The 21,016-nt window shown below is 41.8% G+C and overlaps 1 protein-coding gene across 2 annotated transcripts in view; it reads right to left on the bottom strand.

Moving 5' to 3' along the window:
• Positions 1-21,016, bottom strand: part of BRWD3 (bromodomain and WD repeat domain containing 3) — a 58,953-nt gene that overhangs the window by 20,010 nt on the left and 17,927 nt on the right. For both annotated transcript variants that reach the window (XM_087727388.1, XM_087727389.1), the window contains exons 11-24: positions 20,709-20,809; positions 19,183-19,223; positions 16,168-16,272; positions 15,305-15,458; positions 13,953-14,087; positions 12,225-12,353; positions 8,900-9,125; positions 7,382-7,549; positions 5,591-5,774; positions 4,296-4,389; positions 3,025-3,174; positions 1,566-1,642; positions 545-722; positions 291-407 (exon numbers count right to left, since the gene is read on the bottom strand). In XM_087727388.1, coding sequence (XP_087583514.1) covers positions 291-407; positions 545-722; positions 1,566-1,642; positions 3,025-3,174; positions 4,296-4,389; positions 5,591-5,774; positions 7,382-7,549; positions 8,900-9,125; positions 12,225-12,353; positions 13,953-14,087; positions 15,305-15,458; positions 16,168-16,272; positions 19,183-19,223; positions 20,709-20,809 — 1,859 coding nt within the window. The remainder of the gene's footprint in view (positions 1-290; positions 408-544; positions 723-1,565; positions 1,643-3,024; positions 3,175-4,295; positions 4,390-5,590; positions 5,775-7,381; positions 7,550-8,899; positions 9,126-12,224; positions 12,354-13,952; positions 14,088-15,304; positions 15,459-16,167; positions 16,273-19,182; positions 19,224-20,708; positions 20,810-21,016) is intronic.

The raw sequence follows: 21,016 nt of genomic DNA on the forward strand, positions 1-21,016 counted from the left end.
TGCCGAAGGTGCACGGAACGCTGTTACCTTCCCACCAAAGTTTTTCCTACTTGCATTTTTACATGCTTTCGAACTGCTAGGTTGACAGAAGCTGGGACGAGTAACAGGAGCTCACTCCGTCACACGGTTCTAAGGATTCGAACCACCGATCTTTCTGATCGACAAGCCATCAGTATTTCCTGGATATTTTATTAGATGAGATGTTATAAATTGAGTCCATGACCCCTTATAGCAGATGTAGTATAGTTATCGGAGGTTAACTTGAGCCAAGAATTTAAATCTGTGAGTACCTCATCTCCCATTTGAGGGACAAAAGGAGAACGCCGTGGGATGGTATCCAAGATCCAGTGAGGAGCAAACCATTCTTCTGTAGGTTCAGCATCCATGGACAGCAATCCACTGGGTTTCTTAAAAACGGAAACATTTTTAAGTTTGAATACAAGCAGAGAGACCGAGTAACTGATGCACAGATCGTAAGGCGGGTGGTGAATGACCTTGCCTTAATCCAACCTTTCTAGGTGGGTCTTCTTTGAGACTTGCTTACCTTTTTCCGAGTCTGTTTGGGTTTCTTGCGCTTCTCTTCCTGTCCTTTTGTCTCTTTGACATGCTCATCCTCAGAGCTGCTGCTGATCTGGCGAGCCGTTTGTCTTGTCTGTCTTTTCGGAGGTTGGAGATTGATCCCAGCGTCGGCGGTCCAGTCAGAATATTCACTAGACGAATCACTGGAATTGTCACAGAAAGAAATAATAAGAAAAAATGGGTGGGATTAAATGAAATTCGAAGGGCTACAAAGAGAAGTTAAGAGTGTGTTGCCTATCTAGAAGTAGCCGTACAAAGGGAAATATTATTCGTCTCAAGTTTATTCCTTTCTAGTTTAATACTAATTTTTTCTCGTTTACCAGTAATTCTAGTTAAATTGTCATTTGCCACCAAATTCTATTTTCTTCTTTCCTTCCGCTCAATTGTGCCAATTCTCAGAGATTTAGATTAGATTTAGATTAGATTTGTTTTATTTATATGCCACCCTTTTCCGGGAGGGACTCAGGGCGGCGAACAACTCAAAGGGGGGAAAGGGAACATAGAACACAATACAAGCAGTTAAAATAGCCAAGAATCACACAGCCACACAGGTCGAGAGGGGAGGGGAACTCGTCAACCCCAGGCCTGCCGGCACAGCCAGGTTTTGACGGCTTTCCGGAAGGCCTGGAGAGAGGTGACAAGACCCTGGAGTTTTCTTGACAAGATTTTTCAAATGTGGCTTGCCATTACTTCCTCCCTAGATTTGAGAATTAATGATTGATCCAAGCTGATTTTGCACCCAAGGAAGGATTAGAACTCACAGTCTCTTGGTTTCTAGCCTGGTGTCTTAACCAGTATACCAAACTGGCTCTCAAATCTAATGAACCATCTACAAAATTCATTCATTCATTCATTCACTCACTCACTCACTCACTCACTCACTCACCCACCCACCCACCCACCCATGGGCCTTAGAATAGTATTGAGAAGAAGTGTGCTTTTTCTATGATAAACTATTCCCTTTTCATGAAAGGTAATTAAAATACCTGGAGCTGCTTTCACTCTGCCACGCAGCTACGTTGTCATCTCCAGAGCCATCACTGGTGCCCACGGAATTGACTTCCTGGTGGAGACAAAAACACAAACATTCTTCAAATCCATAGAGATTTTCAGCCATCCAGGTAGTGGTTGTCCCCCCCACCCCCCAAAAAAGTTGCTGTTTCAGGAGGCAACTGAACTTCCTTGTTTGTTTGTTTTTCTTTGAAGATGTTTTGCTTCTCATCCCAGAAGCTTCTTCAGCTCTGACTGGATGGTGGGGAATGGAAGGATTTATATTCCTTGCAGACAGCTGGTCATTTGCATCATTTTAGGGGGTTGTTGAAGCACTTGGAGGTTTATCTGTGTCCTTAGGGTTACCTGAGTAAGTGCTTCTTGTTCCTGTAGTCTGAGGACATGGATAAATCTCCAAGTCCTTCAATGACCCTCTAAAAGGATGCAAATTCTTGGATGAGAAGTGAAATGGCTTCAAAAGAAAAAACAAAGTCCAGTTGCCTCCTGAAAAAAGCATCTTTGGGACAACTGACCTGGATGATTGAGAATCTCTGCAGACGTTTAGCTACACAATTTGGAATGAACACCCTTGGAATGGTGCAGGAGTAGGGATGGCTTTCCACAGGAGGAAAAATTGCAGACTACAGGAACCATTTGCACTACTCAAGTGACCCTAAGGACACCGATAAACCTCCAAGTGCTTCAATGATCCTCTAAAAGGATGCAAATGACCAGCTGTCTGCAAGGAATATAAAACCTTCCATTCCCCACTATCCTGTCAGAGCTGAAGAAGTTTCTTGGATGAGAAACAAAACATCTTCAACAGAAAAAAGCAAGAAAGTGCAGTTGCCTCCTGAAAAAAAAGCACCTTTGGAGCAACCATGTTCTGGATGACTGAGAATCTCTACAGATGTTTAGCTATACAATTTGGGATGAACATCCTTGGAATGGTGCGGGAGTAGGGATGGATTTCCAGATGAAAAAAATGCAGACCAGAGGAACCAGGAGCACCACTCAGGTGACCCCGAGGGCACAGATAAACATCCAAGTGCTTCAATGACCCTCTAAAAGGATGCAAATGACCAGCTGTCTGCAAGGAATAAAAATCCTTCCCTTCCCCACCATCCAGTCAGAGCTGAAGAAGCTTCTTGGATGAGAAGTGAAACGTCTTCAAAAGAGAAAGCAAGAAAGTCCAGTTGCCTCCTGGAAAAAAAAACACCTTAGGGACAACCATGACTTGGATGACTGAGAATTTTTTTTCTTTTGGATGAGGTCTTCCTAAGTTAAGCTTAGCAATAGAAATAGCAAACTGTGGTTGTAAGTCAAAGACTCTGTGTTTGTGTGTGTGTGTGTGTGTGTGTGTGTGTGTGTGTGTGTGAAATCGTAAAAACAAAAGAACCTTAGGCAACCACACCACTAAAACAAATCAATGAAAGAAAGTCTGGGTCATCTCACCTCCGAGGAGCTCTCCGAGTCTTCCTGGGTGTGGGAACTTCTCCTTACGCTTTGTGAGTGACGCTCAATGGTGGAGCGCGTCTGGTACGCATGCTGCCGCCTGCGCTGGTTTCTGCGCAAAGACCGCCCACTACCGGGTTGGTAATCGCTCTTTGAGAAGAACCAGGGAGAAAAAAAAGAGGACATGGAAATTTAAATTTGCAAAGGGAAGCGTTTGTTGCAAGGGAACGTTTTTAAAGCGAAGTGAGTTTTTATGTTCTTGAAGGTAGCTATGAATGGCATCTCGGATTCTAGGCACACACATCTGTCTGCCTGTCTGCCTTTTGGCTTCCTTTATGTAGGTAAACCACAACTACAAATCTGGGAACGTCTGCTACAATTTTGTTTGGATTCAGGTTAACTCTGTTATTTTAAAGTTTTAGAATTTTAAAAAACTGAATCGTGTTCAAATACAAGGCTTTTATTTTATTATTGAGTCTTGTCATCTGCACCTCCATAACTGTCTGGTTGGCTCTGCAACCCAACAGGACAGACACAGGCTCCAGAGGATAATTAGGTCTGCAGCAAAAACAATGGCTACAACCTGCCTTCCATTGAGGACCTGTACACTGCACAAGTCAAAAAGAGGACTGTGAAAATATCTACAGACCCCTCACATCCTAGACATCAATTGTTTCAACTTCTACCCTCAAAACAACACTATAGAGCACTGCACACCACAACAACAAGACACAAGGACAGTTTTTCCCCGAATGCCATCACTCTGCTAAACAACTAATTCCCACAACACTGTCAAATAATTTACTAAGACTATATTAGTATTATTTTTCTCTTCCTTACTAGTATCTATTTCTTCCCACTTATGACTATAACCATGTAGCTTGTATCTTTCAATTTCTATTGTTTTATTTGTTTTTAGTATGATATGATTGCTTATTAGTAACCTATGACTATCTCTAAGTGTTATATCTTATGATTCTTGATGAATGTATTGTATTTTATTTTTCTTTAGGTACACTGAGAGCTTATGCACCAAAGAGAAATTCCTTGTGTGTCCAATCACACTTGGCCAATAAAGAATTCTATTCTATTCTATTCTATTTTCTCCATAGGCCTTGCTTCTTTCTACCAAGAATTTCCCTACATCTAAATCTTTCCTTTAATGTATTCTCTCATCCATCCATATATAACATGGCTAAATTTCCAACTGGTTAGTGAAGAAGGTCTGTGCCTGGAAAAAAAATATTCCCCTTTTTGAAAACATTCCTCACCCTCTGCAAAGTGTAGGATGGCTTCCTCTTCTTTTCAAGGGTATACAGGTGGATTTCCAATTCACCTTTGGCTGCTCGGCATTCTTCCTGAACTCTTCAAGAAGAAAGATCAAATTTGGGTTATTGTCCAAATATTTTCAAAGATCTCCTGTTACTTGGTTCTAAAGATTTTTTTTTCCTTCCAAGAAAGAAGGATTAGTAATTTTACCTACTGTCCATGGCTGAAGCTTTCTACTATGCCCTTAAATTGCCTAGACTTTTGTTTTTCAACCTTGGGAACGTTTAAGATATGTGGACTTTGATTCCCACAATTCCCCAGCCAGCATCCTGAGCTAATTTCACAAGGTGCTAAAGAGCCTATAAAAGCAGTCCTCGACCTAGGACCACAATTGGGACCGGAACTTCATTAAGTGAGGTGGTCATTAAGTAAGACATCCCATCACTATGGTTTTACAACCTTTTCGGGCACAGTCGTTAAGCACATCTGGATTTCCCTTCTTACTTTGCTAGCAAGGAAGTCCCCTGGGGAGATCACACAAAGGATGATCAAGTGACCCTGCGATGCAACGGGTTGTAAATACATGCCAGCTGTGAAGCCTCCAAATTGTGATCATATAACCAAAGGGACAGTGTGATGTGATAGTTGCAATGGCAAGAACTGGTTGTCACATTTTTAATCGTAAGTTTGAATGAGACGCTGAGCTTGTCGATCAGAAAGGTCGGCAGTTCAGCAGTTCGAATCCCTAGCGCCGTGTAACGGAGTGAGTTCCCATTACTTGTCCCAGCTCCTGCCACCCTAGCAGTTTGAAAGCACTTAAAAAATGCAAGTAGAAAAATAGGGACCACCTTTGGTGGGAAGGTAACAGCATTCTATGCACCTTCGGCATTGAGTCATGCCGGCCACATGACCATGGAGACATTTTTAGACAGCGCTGGCTCTTCGGCTTTGAAACAGAGATGAGCACCGCCCCCTAGAGTCGGGAACGACTAGCACATATGTGCGGGAGAAGCTTTACCTTTTAGGTTTGAATGGTCATAGAACAAATGGCCGTAAATTGAGGACTTAACCCTAAGCCCATGATGGCAAACCTATGGCACGTGTTCCAGAGGTGGCACTTACAGCCCTCTCTGTGGGCATGTGCGCCAGCCAGCTGCTCTTTGGGTTTCTGATGCACCCGTGTGCATGCACACATGTTCCAGTTTGGGCACTCGGTGCCAAAAAGGTTTGCCATCACTGTCTTAAGCAGTTTTTTTAAGCAACCCCCAACTTCCTTGACAAAGCCTTTTTTCTTTACCTGCTAAGTCCAGGAGGCAGCTCATTTACTACTACTCTCCTACTCCATGCCATGAGATCTCTCTCTGTGGCCATCTGACTTCTAGGAGCATTGTGGTGCATCTGACGGACACCTTCAATCTGGCCACTCCGTCTGAGCCCGACATTTGTGGGGGAAGCCATATCCAGGCTTGGGCTCCTCAAAACTGCCAAAACAAGCAAAACAAAATCAGAACAATAAAGGAGAATATTTGCAGCTCAGGGCTGAAATGCGGGCTCCTTATTGCTTTCTGAGCTTGGAGGTTTTCTTGCAGACCACAGATTAACAGAGTTGGAAGGGACCTTGTAGGTCACCTAGTCCAACCCCTCACTCAAGCAGGAGAGCCTAATACCAGTCTCTCCTTGAAAGCCTCCAGGGATGAAGCTCCCACAACTTCTGAAGGCAACTTCTGTTCCATTGGTTGATTGCCTCAGTCAGAAAGTTCCTCCTTATTTCTAGGTTGAATTTCTCCTTGTCCAGTTTCCATCCATTATTCCTTGTCTGGCCTTCAGAGGCTTTGGAAAATGGCTTGATCCCCTCTTCTCTGTGGCAGCCCCTCAAATATTGGAAGATACTTCTCATGTCTCCCCTGGTCCTTCTCTTCATTAGATTAGCCATGCCCAGTTCCTGCAACTGTTCATTGCATGTTTTAGCCTCCAGTCCCCTAATCATCTTGGTTGCTCTTCTCTCCACTTTTTCTAGAGTCTCAACATCTTTTTTATAATGTGGGGACCAAAACGGGATGTAGTATTCTAGGTGTCGTCTTACTAGGGCTTTATAGAATGGTATTAGTACCTCACTTGATCTTGATTGTATCCCTCTATTATTATTATTATTGGCTGCCGCCGCACACTGCTAGCTCATATTTAAGTGCTTGTCCACTAGGACTCCAAGATCCCTCTCACAGTCACTGCTATGGTTTCACCCAGTCTATGTGTACTTTTGAGTTTTCTTGCCTAAGTGTAAGACTTTATTTTTCTCTACACTGAATTTCATTCTGTTAGAGAGGAGGACCCAGTGTTCAAGTCTGTCAAGATCCATCTGGATCCTAAGCCAATCTTTCAGATATTTCATTACCCAACTAGGTACCGTCATCAGGGCTAACTGTTATCTAGTTTGGGTAATGAAACATCTGCAAGAAAACCACCAAGCTCAGAAAGCACTGATCTAAGAAAAAAAAAAACAATCCTTCTATCATGTTTGCTTTATTAAAAAGACAGCAAAAGCAGAGACATCACCCTTACAACAAAAGCGTGTATAGCTATGGTTTTCCCAGTTGCAATGTATGGTTGTGAAAGTTGGACCATAAGAAAGGCTGAGTGCCAAAGAATGGAGGCCTTTGAACTCTGGTACTGGAGAAGACTCCTGCGAGTTCCTTGGACTGCAAGGTGATCAAACCGGTCAGTCCTAGAGGAGATCAATCCTGGCTGCTCTTTAGAAGGCCAGATCCTGAAGAGGAAACTCAAATACTTTGGCCACCTAATGAGAAGGAAGGACTCCCTGGAGAAGAGCCCAATGCTGGGAAAGATTGAGGGCAAAAGAAGAAGGGAATGACAGAGAATGAGGTGGTTGGATGGAGTCACCAAAGCAATCGGCGTGAGCTTAAATGGACTTCAGGATATGGTAGAGGACAGGAAGGCTTGGAGGAACGTTGTCCATGGGGTCATGATGGGTAGGACACGACTAACAACTAACTAACAACAACAAAAGGACAGTGGAGAAAGTTCAGATTTCCCACGTTCTGGCAGGAGGACAAGAGGAGGGGACTCTTACTGTGCACAGACTGCAATCTGTTCTGTGGGGGATTTGGCGGTGCTTCACTTTCGCTGAGCCTCCTCAGATCTTGCTCCCGTTGCAGCTCTCTGATCATCCCGTCCAGGATGCTCCCTTCTTGATCGTTGGTCTGTTGTCCGATCACTTGCTCCACCACTTCGCCATCACCTTTGGGGGATCAAACATAGCGTAAGGCGGAGAGGAACCAGCGCAGGCGGTCCTCGACATACAACAGTTCATTTATAAAAAGAGACTCCCATTAAACCTAACCCTCAGAATGTAGACCAGGTGCAAACAAAACAGACACTCCTGTTTTCATCTACACTGTTCCTTTTTTTTTGCTGGAAGAGATTAACACTATTTGTCTTCTGCAAAATTGTTGCAAAAGTGCAAGTTTCGTGGAAAAAAAATATGGCAGACGGCAAACATAGGCTGGATGTCAGGCATCTGAAATGTGGTCAAGGGACCAAGGGGGGGGGGCAGCCATTGGAACTAGGTTGTAAGTACCTTTTGGGGGTTCTAGCGAAACTTTGCATGGCCACTAAGCGATCGGTCATAAGTAAAGGACTACCTGGGCGTTAGTCCTCAACTTACCATTTGTTTACCCCATTTCCCCCCAAATAAGACCTCCCCGGATAATAAGCCCAGTCGGGCTTTTGGGCCCATACACAAAAATAAGCCATCCCCTGCAAATAAGCCCTCCCCGAAAATATTGCAATGCAGCAGCAGCAGCAATGAGGTGACCACGTTCACCACCTCCTGCACCTCAAAAATAATAAGAGCTCCCTGAAAATAAGGCCAAGAGCTTATTTCAGGGGTCAAAAGAAAAGAAGACCCTGTCTTATTTTCGGCAAAACATGGTAGTAACCGTTTGAAGTTACAACGGCACTGAAAAAAATGACTTATTACACACTTAGGAATTTTTGCAGCATCCCCATGATCAAAATTTAGACGCTTGACTTATGTCAACTCTCTGTGTTGACATTCCATGCAGAATGTCGGCAGAATAATAATAATAATAATAAATCACTACTTTTTGTACTACAATATCGGGTCACTTATTATGAATCAGGCACCGCTAGGGGAACTTTACAACTTATTTATGACCATTGCTGTGTCCCAGAGTCACATGATCCCCCTTTGCAACCTTCTGACCAGCGAAGTCAACAGGGAAGCCAGATTCACTTAACAACCAGGTTACTAACTTAACAACAGCAGTGATTCACTTAACAACTGGGTAACAAAGGTTGCAAAGTGAAACAGAATTCACTTAACAAATTTCTCGTTTAGCAAGATAAATGTTGGGCTCAATTGTGTCGAGGACTACCTGTATTACATTCCAAACGTACAAAGGGTACCGAGGCATTTTTAAAGAAACCACCATGCCGGGATCATGACAACCCATAACCATCTCTGGGCCATTTCCAGAGGCCATCCCACCAACAAGGCCTAGATAAATGATCTATAAATGATCCCCACTGCTGCTAGATCAGTTCAGTTGTGTTAGAAATCCTGTACCGTTTGCTACATAGCCCAGTTGAGGGATAAGTTGTTCGTCTTTGCAATTTTCCCGCCCGGGCACCAGTCGCTGGTATCTTGTGGGGTGAGGGTTCCCATCCACATCTACCAAGAAGGGGGGAGGCATGAGATGGGGTGCTTGTTGGGTTTGTTCATCGAGCACATAATTGTTAGCATCACGGATCAGTGGCCGATAATCTGTATGGAAGAACATCTGATCTGGAATCTACATGAGACACAAAGAGTGCATATCTATATGAATCATTGTTAATGAATAATATTATTCATATATTATTATTATTATACTTTATTCATTAAACATGAAACTCAGACAACTGAACATTCAAAAATGCATCACAAATACCATTGACTGGTGCTAATGGTTGATACAGGTTGCTGCCAGCATCCTAGGTATCAACCAAGTACCTTCTTAAGATGTACAATGTTCTGAATAGCGCAGTTTTTTGCAGTTCTGCTGTTGTTATTGCAAGAAGCTGCAGTTTCTGGATGTATCGTATAAAATTCTTAGACATGGTACCAAGTGCTCTGATGACAATGGGTATCACTGTTACATGTTTCATCCATAATCGGGTAGTTTCGATGGCCAGGTCGTGGTATTTCATGATTTTTTCCAGTTCTTTTTCTTCGACTCTGGCATCTCCTGGTACCATGATGTCAATAAATTGTACATTTCAGCCCTCTGCAACTGTGATATCTGGCATGTTGTTTTCCAAATGACGATCCCTCTGTATTTTAAAATCCCACAAGATCTTCCACCTTCTCATTTTTGGTAACTTTTTCTACTTTGTGCTCCCATGACTTTTTGGATTCAGGTAAGTTGTATTTTTTACATAATGACCAGTGGATTAATTTAACAACTCGGTCGTATCTAGCTTTGTAATCAGTTTGTGCAATTTTGCTGCATTCACATATTAAATGTGAAACAGTTTCAACTTTGTCATTGCAAAGCCGGCAGTCTGGATTGTCAGTGGATTAATAATATTATGCATATATTACTGTGTGGTTAATCTTTGGTGGGATTCACAGCCTTTGGGGCTGGTTGGTAGCTCAACAGCTCGAGTCCTAACCAAGGACCTAAGAACTGTTAAGGTAACATCGGAGGATATAAGCTGTTCCAAGTAGGGTGGTTTTTGTAGAATCAGAATGTTCAAGTCCGATTTAGAATTTCCAAATAATGAGGTAGCCCTTTGGGTACTGCTGCGATGATGATGATGATGATGATGATGATGATGATGATGATGATGATGATGATAATCTTTGGTGAGATTCACAGACTTTGGGGTTGATTGGTAGCTCAACAGCTCAAGTCCTAACCAAGGACCTAGGAACTGTTAAGGTAACGTTGGAGGATATAAGTTGTTCCAAGTAGGGTGGTTTTTTGTAGAGTCAGAATGTTCAAGTCAGGTAAATTTAGAATTATTATTATTTATTAATTAATACAAAAATCAGGCAATAGTCTTCTCTTTAATGATGTATATGTGTGAGAGTTGGACTCTAAGAATGGCTGATCAAGGAGGAATTGACACCTTTGAGTGCTGGTATATATTACTGGGTGCATCATGTTCCCCACTGCCCCCCAGCAGCCTGAATCTGCAGAGGAGGGGGAGGACTGAGGGGGCAGCTTCGGAGGAATATGGGGAGGAGCAGGCCAAGGCAGGCCAGGGCCCCTCAGGATTGGGACGGCTTGTTGGCAGGGAGGAATGGGGGGGGGTGCAGGATGACTGAGAGAGGGCAAGCAGTAGACATGAGGAACAACGAAGCTCAGGCGATGAGCAAGGACCTCCCCCTCCTGATCCTTGAGTAAGGAGAGTGGAGATTTAAGGAGACACTGTGGGGAGGGGCATTTGTCAGGTACAAACGCTGAATTGGTAAAGGTTGGTATGCCAGCACAGATATTTGGAGTTTGCAGAACTGCTTGCTTCTTCCTTACTTTGTGGGCTCATTACTTGTTCCTTGTTTTCTGGACTCATTTCCATGTTCCTTTGTTTTGTTGGACTGGTCACAACCAGAGGCTGCTCTGCTGTGTGTCTGTGTGTGTGTGCACACGCTTTGCTCTGGAACTTGCCAAGAACGTGGGAGAGTTTGAGGGGAAATCCGGAGCATTTGAATTCTCAGCTGGCTACGTGACCTTCATGCCTTGTCCCAGGTCATAACAACATGCATCATGGATAGCCAGAACTACCACCAACAAGAGAGGTGCTGAATGGTATAAAGCCAGCTCCATCACTAGAAGCCAAAACCACAAGACTATCTCTGACTTACTTTGGCCATGTCACAAGTGGAAATTCATTGGAGAAGGCAATGATGCCAGGAATGGTTAGTGGAACAGAAAGAAGGAGCAAGCAAAGAACTCGGTGGCTTTGGATACCATCAAAACTGATACAAACAACAATGAAAAGAAGCTGTGTTTGACAAGGTTGCATGGAGAGCACTTGCCTATAAAGTAGCCAAGAGTTGGACACAACTAAACCATTAAAACTGTTTATACAGACTCTTTTGAAAACCAGCAGATTTAATCAAATTGACTAATCTACATGTCTACTACACACAATAGAATAGACTTCAATGATTTCTTGTTTTTATTAAACACGCATAACTTTTACTTTTGTCAATACAAGCAGAAGTTCTGGGACTAGTGGTGTATACAGTTTCAAATATCACAAGAACTGAGATCATAATAGCCTATCAATTCCTCAGAAGAAAGAATTATATTGTACTTATTTTTCATAACCCATTCATTTCCAAGACCAATTTAAGGTACAACCGACAAAAATTATAAGATAAAGGTAAAGGTTCCCCTCACACAAATGTGCTAGTCATTCCCGACTCTAGGGGGCAGTGCTCATCTCTGTTCCAAATCCAAATGTTTCCTCCTTGCATTTTTTACATGCATTTGAACTGCTAGGTTGGCTGAAGCTGGGACAAGTAACAGGAGCTCACTCCGTTACACGGCACTAGGGATTTGAACCGCCAAACTGCGGATCTTCTGATCGCCAAGCTCTGTGTCTTAGCCACTGAGCCACGGTGTCCCTTCACGTCCCACACAGAAATTATATGTGACCTTTAATCCAACGTATTCTAAACACATGTGGAAGGAATCTACATTAACTATTGCAAATATCACAAATCCAAAAGGACAAAGCTAATTTATGGGAAGCTTCTATTGGCTTGAATAGAGCCCAAAGGACATGCTTAAGCTTATGCATATATTTATAGTATTTATAACCGTTTAATCTGAATTGTATAATGCACATGCTAAGCTTATGCCCAGTGCAAATGCAGCTCTAGAAATGCTCAGCCTTACCTTTTCAAAGTATTTATTGCACCCAAAACCAAAGAGCAAGAGGTGTCCGTGTGAATCTGTGCAAGCAAAATGCTGACCATCTGGGGAGAATTTGCAGTCAAATACAGCACCGTGACCCTGGCCCTCGATCTGTTAAAATATATATTTATTTTGTTTATTTTTTTAAATGCAAATTATATAAACATAGACATATACATCTAAATACAAAAAAGGGGGGGGGAACTAATATTACAGTGCATCCCCCATCCCCTAGAGACCCTGCTTCCCCCCCTTATATTTCTTCTTCAGTAACAACTAAAGAATATACAATATATTCCAAATGTGCCCTTATCCCCTCCAAAACGACATATATTCTTGAGTAGGTTTATTCCCTTTGCCTTCCACCAACACTGATTTTATAAAATCACCCCATATTTCATTATAAGTATTTGCTTTGTTCATCTTTTTTAAATTTAATTTCTGTTTAATTTATCATTTGTTGCCATACTCCAGATTTCATTGCACCACACATTTCTCTGAATATCCCAATTTCATCCCCAACATTCAGCCATCGCTAGCCTAGCTGCCATTATCAAATTTACAATCAATTCCTTTTCTGCTTCATTTATATCCTGTTTTTCCACCAGAAAAATAATAATAATAAAAAGACAGGAGAGAAGAGAAAGAGGGCATGTTTACAACCATTTGAAAAGGTTTAATTTTTCAAACCAAGCCCCTCAATCAGGTCTACTTGACTTGCTCAGTTTCCAAAAAATGTTAGAGTTCCCTCAGTCAGATGAGTAGCCATGTATATACAACTGAGAAATAAATGCCCAAGACATTAAATGGTTGTCCTAGTGGACAACCATTTAAATAGGAGCCAGCCGTGTGCAGCAGCTGCCCAAAAAGCCAACACAGTTCTAGGCTGCATAAATAGAGGGATAGAATCAAGATCACGCGAAGTGTTAATACCACTTTAGAATGTCTTTATAATGGCCACACTTGGAATACTGCATCCAGTTTTGGTCTCCACGATGTAAAAAAAGATATTGAGACTCTAGAAAGAGTGCAGAGAAGAGCAACAAAGATGATTAGGGAACTGGAGGCTAAAACATATGAAGAACAGTTGCAGCAACTGGGTATGTCTAGTTGAATGAAAAGAAGGACTAGAGGAGACATGATAGCAGTCTCCCAATATCTCAGGGGTTGCCACAAAGAAGAGGAAGTCAAACTATTCTCCAAGGCACTTGAGGGTAGAACAAGAAGCAATGGGTGGAAACTAATCAAGGAGAGAAGCAACTTAGAACTGAGGAGAAATTTCCTGACAGTTAGAACAATTAATCAGTGGAACAACTTGCCTCCAGAAGTTGTGAATGCCCCAACACTGGAAGTCTTTAAGAAGATGCTGGATAGCCATTTGTCTGGAACGGTCTAGGGTTTCCTGCCTAGGCAGGGGGTTGGACTAGAAGACCTCCAAGGTCCCTTCCAACTCTGTTATTGTATTGTATAGAATCCAATGTGTGCTCATTCAAAAGCCAGTTTGAATGGAATTGATGGAATTAGTATAATTGTTGGATACCCATTTGTCTGGAACGGTATAGGGTTTCCTGCCTAGGCAGGGGGTTGGACTAGAAGACCTCCAAGGTCCCTTCCAACTCTGCTATTGTATTTGTATTTGTATTCATGAAATTCTCTTCACTGGTGGAAAAAGCCAACCACCTGACAGATACATCCCACGCCAGGTCTTACCATGTTAAAGTAATTGCGAATTTTTGTTCCTTTTTCAAGGTCCCAAATGAAAATGTTCCCATCGTGGCCCGCAGAAAGCATGATCCTTTGGTCAAACGGGTGAGCCTCTAAAACGAAGACTTCATCATCGTGGCCCTGTAACAAAGGTAAAAGGTACAGGTAATCTTCGACGGATGACAACAGTTCATTTCGTGACGGTTCAAAGTTACAACGGCACTGGGGGAAAAAAGTGACGTGCGGCCATTTTTCCACAGTTACGACCTCTGCAGCATCCTCGGGGTCATGTGATCAAAATTCAGACTCTTGGCAACAGTGTTAAGGTAATGATGATTTAATGGCTGACCAGCCGCTGAAAGGCTGTAAACTGAGTTGATGAAATAAGAATGAGTCAGCAGGGTTACTGCCACTTTAAGAAGCTGTCTATATAAGAGGGGCCATCCGAGGGTGTTTCTATCTCCATTGTAATTCTCCGTGTGTGCTTCCGTATTATAGATGAAGATTGCCTGGCTTTGCCTAGTATGTGTGTGTACGTATGTATGTACATACTTACGCATATATATGTATGCATGTATATATGTATGTATATATCAGATGTCCCTGTGAGACAGAAGAAGAGGGAGGAGATGTGGGAGGAAGCCAGAGAGAATGTTGTTTAAGCAACATCAGACAGCTCAGCATTATTTCCTGGGGATGAACAGCCCAAGCTGTGTTCGATAAGGGAGGAAGGAATAGGAGCATCGTTTAACATGCTACAAAAAACTAAAAACAACAAAGCTAATTACAGTTGAGAGGTGGGTGGATGGGCCTATCATGCACGCAACAGCCAAATCGATTAATATTGTATAAAGGCAGGCATCACCTTAATGGCTTTTACACTCTGACGATGTTAGCAGTAGCTAATGAAAGTTAAGTGAGCAATATATTTTAAAGTTCCAGAGATCACAATGTCTGTTTCTTTTATATACATACATACATACATGCATGCATGCATGCATGCACACACACACACACACACACACACACACCTTGTAGATAAACCACTGTTTGAAAAACAAAACCTCTGTGTACTGTATTTTGCTCCTGGGTTGTCTCAAAATAGTAATCCCCTGGTGCACACTCTGACAAACAGTCTCATATTTATGACGGTTGCAGTGTCCCAAGATGATGTGATCACTTTTTGCAAAGCAAAAGTCACTGGGGAAGATACTGGGGAAGATCCACTGAACATCCGTGTGACCAATTTATTACAATTGGGGTTTCAAAGTTTGAAAGGCCTACAGAACTTTTAAAATGTTGATCTCTGTAACAAGTCAATTTGGGTAGGTTTTGTTTTTTTAAAAAAATAAACTTACAGATAAAGTATGGAGAAGCTGCCCGGTGGAAGAATTCCACACTTTCAGAAGGAAGTTGTTCACTGCTGTAATAACAGTGGCGTCATATCGATCCCAGGCTACCATAGTCACCTTCAGCTTGGACACTTTGTCTTCTCCAGACAGGACATTGTTCCTGGGAAAATTAAAGCAACAACAGCATAGCAAAGGGAAAAATATAATGATTCATTGATCAACATTGAAGTAAAATACCAATAGAAGAGAATATTTGTAGCTCGGGGTTGGCCCAGTGGACTCCTTGGTTGCTCTGAGCTTGATGGTTTTCTTGGAGACGCTTCATTACCAATCTATATATACATATAAATGGCTGGTGTGTGTGTGTGTGTGTATATACCCTCGAGGTGTGTGTTCTGTTAAGATACAGCCTGTTGTACCTTAAAATGGCTTCTACTGTACTGCTGTAAATTGTCCTACTATATAGCGCAGTGGAGTTGCCATGGTAACGGCTTCACAGTACTCCACAAGGGGGCTCCCTTTGGTAAGGGGGAAAATCCAACATTAGAAATTACATTTGGTCCGGACATTTTCCCCCTATAAATAAATACCCGGGCGACACCAAGTTATCAACTAGTTAGGTAATATCCTCAGTGGTAGAACAAAATGGGGCTTGCTTTTATTTTTATGTAGTAGTGGCTTGCCCCATCAGTGTTGGTGGGGATATTCTTGGCCATTCCTTGGTTAGACTGTTGTTTAATATGAAATTGTTTGTCTCCATTTGTCTTTCCTGATTGGGGGTACTGTTTACTTGATTGTTGGTCTAATATTAATCTTGGTTTTAATCTCTGCTTAGCAAAAACAAAAACTCTTGATTTTATTTTTTTTACCCAGTCATTTTAGTGGACATATCCAGGACTATGTGCTTCCATTCTTGCTGCTGGTATTGCCAAACTCGGGCTGTTCCATCTCTGCTTCCACTGACAAATCTTAGCCTGCATTTCAGAGTTAAAAGAACAATTACTCCATGCTGCTTGGACCAGGCCCTGTTTTATCTATGTCCATTTCAGCCTCCTCTCATTTTCTTTCTTTCTTTTCTTTTCTAATAATATTTATGCACTTTCCTTTAACATACATAAACATTGTACTGTCTGGGTCAATACACAATCATTGTAATAATAATATTATTTACTTATATATAGCGATATTCTTCTAATTCTTCAAAAAAACACCTGTCCTTGTGTCCAGCTGTTCTGGTGGGCACTGCACACCAGAACAACTGGAGACAAGGACAGTTTTTTCCCCAAATGCCATCACTCTGCTAAACAACTAATCCCCACAAAACTGTCAAATTATCTACTAAGACTGTATTACTATTATTCTTCTCTTCATTCCTAGTACCTATCTCTTTCCGCTTATGACCATAACCATGTTTCTTGTATCTTTAAAATTTATATTATTTTGTCTCCTAGTATAATTTGATTGCTTATTTGTACCCTATGACTATCATTAATTGTTGTACCTTCTGATTCTTGACAAATGTATCTTTATGTACACTGAGAGCATATGCACCAAAGACAAATTCCTTGTGTGTCCAATCCCACTTGGCCAATAAATATTTCTATTCTATTCTATTCTATTCTATTCTATTCTATTCTATTCTACTCTACTCTATTCTACTCTATTCCTAATTTCTAATTTCTAGCTATATTATCTAACCACTGGTAAAACCGATCCCGTTAAAAAATATTATGTGTCTTCATTATCCTTTATCTTTAACCTATCCATTTCCGGACAATCTAATATTTTTTTAAATTACATATTCATCTGTAGGAGTTTCCTCATTTTTCCAGTATTGTGCAAATACAATTACAAAACATGTAATATCCAGCCAGTAACTATATATAAGCTAATATGAAAGAATGTTAGCTTTGTAGCTGGAAGGAACCAGCCACAAGATAATGTTTTTAGGGCTATAAACTCTGGTGCTGGAAAAGACTCCTGCGAGTCCCTTGGAGTGCAAGACGATCCAACCGGTCAGTCCTAGAGGAGATCAACCTTGACTGCTCTTTAGAAGGCCAGATCCTGAAGAGGAAACTCAAATACTTTGGCCACCTAATGAGAAGGAAGGACTTACTGGAGAAGAGCCTCATGCTGGGAAAGATTGAGGGCAAAAGAAGAAGGGGACGACAGAGAATGTGGTGGCTGGATGGAGTCACCCAAGCAGTAGGTGTGAGCTTAAATGGACTCCAGAGGATGGTAGAGGACAGGAAGGCCTGGAGGAACGTTGTCCATGGGGTCGTGATGGGTTGGACATGACTTCAGCACTAACAACAATTTTTTAGAGCCGAGGTGGCGCAGTGGTTAAATGCAGCACTGCAGGCTACTTCAGCTGACTGCAGTTCTGCAGTCCAGCTGTTCAAATCTCACCGACTCAGTGTTGACTCAGCCTTCCATCCTTCCGAGGTGGGTAAAATGAGGACCCGGATTGTTGTTGGGGGCAATATGCTGACTCTGTAAACTGCTTAGAGAGGGCTGAAAGCCCTATGAAGCGGTATATAAGTCTAACTGCTATTCCTATTGCTATATCAATATATAAATCACCAGAGGATTGCAGCAACCAGCAACCTCTGACATTTCTTAAAAGCTGGATGTTTTACATGGAACTGATCTGCTCAGTCCAGTAGTGTTTGCACCCAGAATAACCTCTTCCTGCCCCAAGCCACCTCTGTGTATGTTCTTTGGCTGGGACCTCGGGTTATCTTTATAGGTACCTCTTTTAGGTATTAAGGGAAGAAAATTCTACAAACAAGAGTACAGGTATTTCTTGACTTTAAAATCGTTCCTTTAGCACCCATTTGAAGTTACAATGGCACCGAAAAAAGTGGCGTAGGACCAATTCTTGCCTTTTATGATTGGCGCAATGTCCCCATGGTCATGATTCGGACACTTGGCCATTTGCGACCTTCCCAATTGGCTTCCAACAAGCAAAGTCCAGCTGGCAGGGAAGGTTGCAGGTCACGCTCACATGATGTCTTTCTTCATGACCGCAATGTTCTGTTGAACTGTCACTTATAGTGTGGTCATCCAATGTCTCATTTAACAACCACACCACCTAACCATGAATTTTCTACCCCAATGGTGGTTGTATGTCAGGAACTACCTGCATTTCTCTGTTATGGGGGCCAGTTTATGTCCTTTCCACAGTTAACCTTCTTTTGACCTTTAGCAGTACTGTTATTCTTGTTCTATAGATTACACAGGCTATTTTACAGCTGTTGTTTAGTTTAAGCATCCACATATTGTGGGTATATTGGCTGGGAATTCCAGAAAACTGCAAGGGGGTTAGAAATATAACGGAACAGAAACACACACACAGAGAGAGAGAAAGAGAGAGACACACACACACACACAGATATACAGAGGGAGAGGGGCAGGGAGGAGGGACAGAGAGAGAGGGAGAGAGGAAGGGAGAGAGGGAGAAGGTGAGAGAGAGAGGGAGAAGGGCAGGGGGAGGAACAGAGAGGGAGGGAGGAGGAGGGAGGGAGGAAGGGATGGAGGGAGGAAGAGGGAGGGAGAGAGATTATGCAATGAAATGCATTTATATTTAATAACTACATACTATAAAATTAAGGATGAAACACTACCTGTATCTATTACTAACTTACATTTTAATTTAGGGATTATTTAACAGCTCATGCGTTTAATGAATGCTGGTTGTTTAATATTTATAGAACATGTAAGGCATTACAAAAGGTTGGGAGAATATGTACACCATCAAAAGTTTAGAACTAGACCTTCCAGTTGTTTCTGTTTTTTTAATCACTCTCTTAAGGTTTTTTTTTTTAATAAAGGTTTTGAGAAAAACAGCACTCTAGTAGGGGAACATCTTAAGAAATCCTTACCTGTCGCCATTGTTGCAGAACTGAATAGCAACGACCTTGTCCTTTAGAATAATAAAACAATGGTTGTAATTAACATCTTTGTTTCAGTCAACTGTTCAATATTTCTTCCCTCTGCTCCCTTCCTCCCTCAAGTATTTCTCACAGTTGATGCAACCCAATTAAGGTCAGTATAGTAAACCGCATTAGGCCTGTTAGCCACAAAAACCAGGAAAGACATGTGGCAAATCTTCCAAGCAAGTTTCTTTATTGTTCCACACCTACAGACAGAATCTTACCAAACTGAAGCAGACTACTATTTACATCAGTGGTAGTCAACCTGGTCCCCACTGCCCACTGGTGGGCATTCCAGCTTTCATGGTGGGCAGTAAGGTTTTGCTGTAACTCTGCTTTATAAATTTTCTAAAGTAAAGTTACTTCCCTACTTTATAAATCAACATTACCGTGGAACTGATGGGCGGTTAGAAAATTTTACTACTAACAGAGATACAAAAGTGGGCGGTAGGTATAAAAAGGTCGACTACTCCTGATCTACATCAAACACATGTTCTGGGAACCATTAGGGAGGAGTGTCTCTACCTTCCTTCTTTCACACAAACTATCTAAACTTAGTTGCTTCTTGCTCTAGAACAGTGGTCTCCAACCTTGGCAACTTTAAGACCTGTGGACTTCAACTCCCAGAGTTCCTCAGCCAGCAAAGCTGGCTGAGGAACTCTGGGAGTTGAAGTCCACAGGTCTTAAAGTTGCCAAGGTTGGAGACCACTGCTCTAGAACATACTCCCCACCTCTTGAAAATCCAGCCCACAACATTCTAGCATAGGTACTCATTGATCGTGACTACTAAGCATTGATTTGTGGTTTGCAGGTGGAACGTTCTAGGACCAACAGTAGAAACTGATGATAGTGCAGCCACATATATAGTACCTGTTCTAGAATGCAGTGGGCTAGATTCTCAGGAGGTGGGGAGTATGTTCTCAAGCAAGAGGCAACTCAGCCTCTACTGGCACATGAACCATCAGTCATTCTCTGATTCATGAACCTTCCTCAAAACTTCCAAATGTGTGGATTTCAATTCCCAGGATCCCAATGCGTATGCTTTTGGAAGTTTTGGGATCCGAATTCCAAGTATTGGAAGAATGTCCAGATCAGAAAAGATTGCTATGCATTGTAGAATTACAAGACATTGCATCTCCGTGAAACTATATTTGTATTTTCTTACTTGCTGAAACGTTAGCTTGCTGGAGCCACATTACTATTATTGAAATGGCTCACAACACCAAATCGTTCTTTAATAACCAATGAGCATTCTACTCCTTTGAAGAAGCTTGGCACACGGGTTGGTAAGCAAATACTATATTTTTATAGGAAAAGGTTTCCTATAAGATTTCCGAAATGGGGAAAAATGTAGGGTAGCCAAGAGTTCTTCTCCAAAATTGTATGTTTTGGGGGCATCTCTCACACACAACACCAAAATCTTCTCTTCAAATCAAATGACTAAATGCAAGTTTTTCCTGGGATTTAATCATTACCATGTGAGATTCCAGCTCTGCTATTTTTTCAGGAGATTCAGAACCCAAATAATATATTCGGATGATGTGGTCTGTGCTTCCTGTTGCAATAAACATGCCACCTTAAAAAAAAAAGACATCAGAAGAAAAATAAATGGAAAGTTATCTTTAGTATTTCAATCCAGAGCAGTTCACACAGTCCTGCCAGATTTCACAATTAGCTTTGCAAAGGAGCAACCCATTTGATGAATTTTAAGCATTCTGTACACTCCCCTAAAATCTTTCCCTGAAATTACTGTATCATTATTGCAATTTGAGAAAACCGGGTT

This window comes from Thamnophis sirtalis, unplaced genomic scaffold (assembly GCF_051295495.1).
Source record: "Thamnophis sirtalis isolate CommonGarterSnake01/CBP01778 unplaced genomic scaffold, rThaSir2_p1.2 scaffold_13, whole genome shotgun sequence".
Lineage (NCBI taxonomy): Eukaryota > Metazoa > Chordata > Lepidosauria > Squamata > Natricidae > Thamnophis > Thamnophis sirtalis.